At 33.5% G+C, this 6,187-nt stretch overlaps 1 protein-coding gene across 2 annotated transcripts in view; it reads right to left on the bottom strand.

Moving 5' to 3' along the window:
• Positions 1-1,434: 1,434 nt before the first annotated feature.
• Positions 1,435-6,187, bottom strand: part of RpS24 (ribosomal protein S24) — a 28,019-nt gene continuing 23,266 nt past the window's right edge. Inside the window, exon 5 of one of the 2 annotated variants that reach the window (XM_090408947.1) lies at positions 1,435-1,686. In XM_090408947.1, coding sequence (XP_090265073.1) covers positions 1,678-1,686 — 9 coding nt within the window. In that variant the 3' untranslated portion in view covers positions 1,435-1,677. The remainder of the gene's footprint in view (positions 1,687-6,187) is intronic. The other variant, XM_090408948.1, reaches the window with a different exon arrangement.

Below are 6,187 nucleotides of genomic sequence, written 5' to 3'. Positions count from 1 at the left end.
GTAAGCTTCAGATCTAGAAATGGGAGGCAGTCAACAGATTCCAGTTCGAAGGTAAAAGAGATTTTTTCATGAAACTTGTTTAGGTGGTCCAAAAATAAATTGAAGTTGTTGACACCGTCTTCCCAGATGAGGAATATATCATCTATATAACGATACCAAAATTTTGGTTTAAGGGGGAAGGAGTTAATAGCTTTTTCTTCAAAATCGTTAAGAAATATATCTGCGAGAATCGGCTGTCCATGGCTAGACCTGAAGTTTGTAAGTAGATCTTATTGTCATATTTGAAGTATCCTGACTTTATGCAATGGGAGAGTAAAGCAAAGAGTTTTTTGGATAATTTGTTCTTAAGAAGATTAAGGACTTCTTGAGCAGAAACATTTGTGAAGAGAGAGACAATATCGAAACTAGCCATTAAATCTGTTTTTTTAAGTTTGATGTCCTTGGTTTTTGATACAAAGTCAGCAGAGTTTTTAATATGAGAAGAGGAAATTCCAGAAAGATTTCTTAAAAAAGTTGCGAGGTACTTAGAAAGGTTGTAGGTAGGCGAGTCCCTTCAACTATTGGTCTGAGCAGATGTTTGCCTTGTGTATCTTGGGAAGACCATATAATCGAGGGATTAAAGGATGAAGTGATCTAAGCGAAAGACGGATGTTTCTTGGTAACTCCAAGGTGGTTTTTAATAAATTATTAGTTTTATTATATAGTTCAATTGTAGAATCATGGTTAAGTTCAGAGTAAGTATCACTGTTTAAAAGTTCCAAAATTTTATTATAGTAATCAGACTTGTCTAGGATGACAGTCGTATTCCCTTTGTCAGCAGGTAGAATCACAATGTTATTATTATTTTTTAAAGACTTAATAGATGCTCTTTCAGAGTAAGATATGTTGTCTGGAGGTGGTCTAGCATGATTTATGGTGAAAATGGCTTCTATACGAAGGAGGTTAGCGTCTTTGATTGGTAATAAAGATGCCGCCTTTTCTATCTTCATTAAGAGGCGTTCTTTAGGTATGGAGCAGTGACAAAATTAAGACCTTTAGCAAGTATACTTTCTTCTGCCGAAGACAGTTGGTGGGAAGAATTATTGATAACTTTTTTCAAAAAGGTAGAATCAAAATGAGAAGTTTGGCAGTCTTGCATATATTTAAGGGAATCAAATTTTCTGATTAGGTTAATTTTATTAGAATAATGAATTTTAGAAGCTTTAAGAGTGCTAATTTCTTTTAAATGGTTCCAAGATAAACTGTCTAGAGAATGAGATAAACAGGTTTCAAAATAGGACTTCTTAGAGAAATAAGTTGCAAGTGGCATTCTTTATATATATAAAGAATCACTACAATATCCAAATTATGATGGGAATGTCATACTTATCACATGCACTTCACTGTTTCAATACAAGAATTCTCAATTTAAGAAAACAAAAAATGACAAGCATATTGTGTTGGATTTTTTTTATTTGATGATATTAATACATAGAAGCCTCCATTCTTCACATAATTACTGTAAGGGAAAAAAAAAAAGAAATCAAGTTAATTACATAACGTAATGAAAATTAAACTATCAGAAAAAAAAAAATCCCACCAGACTACAATGCCTATGGAAGATGAACAGAAAGAAAAGATTAAGCTAGAGGCTTGCAGCAAGAATGGAAGACAGCTTCACTGGTGAGGCTATCCCTTTTAACGTCTCTGTGGATTATCAAAGAAAAGTATATAAATATCTAATCAAAGCTCTAAGCATTTACTGTTTCATTTATAAGTATTTCAGATGCTGTAATTTAGTTTCTTACACACAAAATTGATTAATTCACAACACTGGTTATGATTTGAGTAAAAAATCAGTTAATGATTTGTTAGAACAAAGATGCATTTTACTGCCAGTACTACTTACTACACCTGAAATGGGAATAGTTAAGATCTATTCATGCAGTCAAATGGACTGGTTTCAAGAAATCACTGGAATTAACAATTTTCAGGTATTAATATGGTACTAGGGTGAAAACAAATCATGGTTAGCACTCACCAGCAAGGCTTTTTTTTTTGTAGCTTAAGAAAATAAAAGGAAGACATTAATGTATACACATCATACTAAATGGTAAAAATGTTACCCATGCAGGACAATCAAAAAGTATAACTATTTAAAAATGTTTCATGCAATAATAAATGTAATTGGAGTCATAAAGAAATATTTTCATTATTTATAGTGAAAATATATGTTAAAAGTTAAACATAATAGCAAACAGACAAGATATTGGGCTAACTTGAAACTTTAACAAAGTAATTAACAAGAAAGCAAATGTCTAAAAGGGTCCATTTGACCCTTTTAGGCATTTGGACAAAATACTTGGGCAATAACTAATACTGTTTACACAATAGTGGTATTTTTTTTTTTCAGTTGAGTTGAGTTTTAGAAGATAGATAATTCATGAAACATAAACCTAATTTAAACCAACCTTTTATAAAATTTGAAATATTCACAATGCAATTTCAAACCTTTTATTTGATTTATACTCAAATCCTCATAGCAAAGAAAAAGGCTTCTAGCTGCAGAGAGCTAGAAACAAGAAATCTAACATGTTATACCAATAATGACATTTGATACAGTGCAATCCTCTAAAGCAGCAAATGTTATTTGATATTTTAGGTTCTGATGGAAATAGTTGTCTCTCATGTTGGCAAACTCAATTTAAGAAACTTAAAAGTACCATTTTAGCAATGAATTTAAGGTATCCTTTCCTTATCCATAAATAAACACACACACACACACACACACACACCAAGCTTCTATCTGTGAGACCTCCAAACTATAGCCTACAAATGAGCTGGGGAGGAGGAGCTAATGACAATTGAGGATGTGCAATTGTCACAGCATTCTACACTCAATGTTTGAATGGATTTATGTTAATTTAGCATTAATTAACTGTAACCCAAGTTTAACAGTCCAACAGAATTTCCCAATATGAGCGTCACTATCAATAACTGAGCATCACTGAAGTTTTTTTAATGCAACCCCACCCCCTATTTTTCTATTACTTTTTAAAGATTTTTTATATTTAGGAATTTTTTACTTGGTTTAGAAACTGCTCTACATACCAAACATGGAACTCCTTGAAACCACTTCAGGCCTTTAGTAAGTGGGATAGTGATCTCACAGAAGCTGATGAAATTCACCTACCATCTATTAGTTGGACAGTGGACGTGCTAACTACTTAGCCAATCAGGCCTGATAAATTTTGTCAAATATTCATCATAATTATTTAAAGATACACACAGTCAACACCACAAGATGGGATGTAAAAATTTAAAAATTAAATAACTAAATAGAAGTCAAATTAAATAGGAAGCATCCAAAAAAAATCACCTCATGAATGTGTGTATTTTACAAACACATCCCTATTTGCATATGACTATGTATATACCGTATTTACTCAAATATAACTTGCACTTTTCCCTCCAAAATTAAAGTTAAAAAATCAGTGGGAGATATATTCAAAGATTTTCAGAAACTAGTTTTTCAGGAAAAAACTGAATTTACATTCATAGTCAAATCCTCGGTAATCATGATTTACAACTGCTCACAATATTTATAAAATGATTCTTTAATCTTTAGCGACAATGCTTCTACAATTAAATTAAAACAAAGTCTTGTTATGCTTGTCCTTTTATCATTTCGGAATCATAAGATCACCATGATTAAAAAAAAACTGAAATTGAGTATAACTTGCAAAGAATCTCATATTCGCTATTGCTACTTCGTCTCGAGAGCAGTTTCCTCGTGTGCGTTGTAGATACCAGTTTTTAAAACTCTTGGCAATTATTTCTGGTGAAATCATGTCCCAAGCTCTCAAATCTTTACACAAGTTCTCTTAATCTTCCTCTCCAGAGTCAGTTCACAGCTGCCATCCACTCCAATTTCGTAATTAGTCCTTGAGTAGTTTGATTATCAATATATCCAAGGGCTGTAGACAAGGTGTAAGACGACCAAGAACAATGGCCACATCAGTCTTCACATCCGAAAGTTGTTTTACTATTTCAGGTTCTAAGTGTCTGCGGAAACTATCCCAAATGAAATCAGGCATCAAAATAAGGTCCATGGTCATTTCTCCCAAACTGTTGTAACCCAATCTTGAACCATTCTAGTGTTCATCCACCCTTTTTCTTGAACTCTTATTCCAGGAGGAAAATTCCCCTTCAGCACTGTTTTCCCTTTGAATATTACATAAGGAGAAAACTCTCTACCATCTGCAGTGATTGTGAGCATCACTGTGCATCGATGCTTTTCACTTCCTCTGTGCATTATCACAATTTTTTTTTTTTTTTTACATTTTCTGTTATTGTTGTTCATGTCAAAATTGAGGGGTGTTCAGTATCGGCAATATTGCTCTTCCTAAGTTGAATCACATAGCAATGAAAATCAATTACCTATCCTTGGAATCTTTCAGCATTCTTTGGTAAAGGGATTCCTTCGATGAAGGGAAAGACTTTCCCTCTTCATGAATCTCGTGATCAAACCTCGGCTCACTTTCAGATCTGTGTGACTGATGCCTAGTTTCGTAGCTAACTCACAAGCTTTGAAATGTAACATTTCGTGCAAAACACAGCAACCATCCTTATGCAAACCTAATACATATGCAAATAACTCATCCTCCAATGCAGAAGACTTTCCACTTTTAGATCTGTGAAATACTTTTCTTGACTAATTGGTGTTTAGTAATGAAAATTTCTGTTTATGCCAATATCACACATTAAACTCAGGCCCTGCTGCTCGACTGCCATGTTTGTATGCAAAATCAATAACTTTAAGTTGAAAACCAGCACTGGAACTTGAATGTTTCTCCATATTTCAAGCATAAATTACCAATACAAACAATCCTTCATAAATGACTAATAAGAAGTGAAAGCAGAATGCGAAACAGACAGCAATGGTAGGTCAGTAGGTGCGGTATTAACGCGACTCAGCGACAGAGGCAAGCAACTAATTGTGGAGTTGAAATGCTGATTCTCTTCAATTGAATTCCAAATGATCTAAAACTGAATAATAACATTCACTATATATTTCTTAAAGTTTTAAACTTTTTAATTTCTTTTTTGTAAAGTAAAATCAGGGGTGCAAGATATATTGAGTAAATACAATATATCAAATTCCTCATATGAAGCCTCAAGCACTGTACACGATACTATGATGATGATGCTACATGAGGGTTAGGTCATTACTAACTTTCTAGTGACAATTTTTCTCCAAATTTATTTGCCAGTTCCGATACTGTCAAGCTCATACAGTTTGGTCTAAGGTACAACTAACTGCATCAATCCACCTACATCTTCAGATGAATGCAGTTTCATAGTTTGTCTTTTTATTTGGAATTGTCATGCCATATTTATTACGGCTGCTATTCAATTTAGGAAAGAAAGGTTTCCTTGGTTAAAAAAAAAAAAAACTTCTTATAATCAGGTAATATCTTTTATTCCCTTATAGGGAGTAGGCAAGGCCTTTTAACTCTATCTAGCTTTTGAAGACTGAGTGAAGAGTTCAATCTCCACTGACAATAATCAGAGATAGCTGGCCCATGACTATCACCGATGTAGAGACAGCCAACAAGTGCTGTTTTCTCTTGGTACCTAACCCTAAACAGGATGTGTTACTGTCTGAAATAATGTGGATTCTATAGTCAAATTTCTTGAGTTTACAAGGAAAAAAACAGTTTTTGGGGAGAAAAAAATCTGCTTGACCATCCTAGACGTGATCAACTAACCTGGGAACCAGTCAAAGAAAGGCCTACAGAAAAAGTTCCTCCAGTTGGCGACTTGAACTTAAGTCTATCTTTGTACAGCCTAGTACAGAGGATGGAAGAGCCACTCTCACTGAATTATACAGGCCTTCACAACAATTTTGATGTCAAGTTTAATGCCACTTTATTAGACCACACACACAAATAATTTTTATTATTGCAAATATTGTGATTGCATGTCTAATAAGTTTTATAATGTCACAAGGGCATTAAAAGTTCATTTAATGTCACTTTCCTTCATGCAATGGAGATAAAGTAGATTTTATTCAATTTTAACTGTTGACTTACAACTTAAATACAAATTGTGCATCACTTGGTGCATTTCCCATTTACACCATAATAATTGTACTGTTTTCAACTGGTTTTCTCTTGGAACTTTGTCATATGCCTTTCACAGGTCT

Source organism: Typopeltis vanoorti, chromosome 19 (genome assembly GCF_054136105.1).
Source record: "Typopeltis vanoorti isolate ZY-2024b chromosome 19, IOZ_Tvanoo_1.0, whole genome shotgun sequence".
Classification (NCBI taxonomy): domain Eukaryota; kingdom Metazoa; phylum Arthropoda; class Arachnida; order Uropygi; family Thelyphonidae; genus Typopeltis; species Typopeltis vanoorti.
This window is presented reverse-complemented; position numbering and strand designations above follow the sequence as displayed.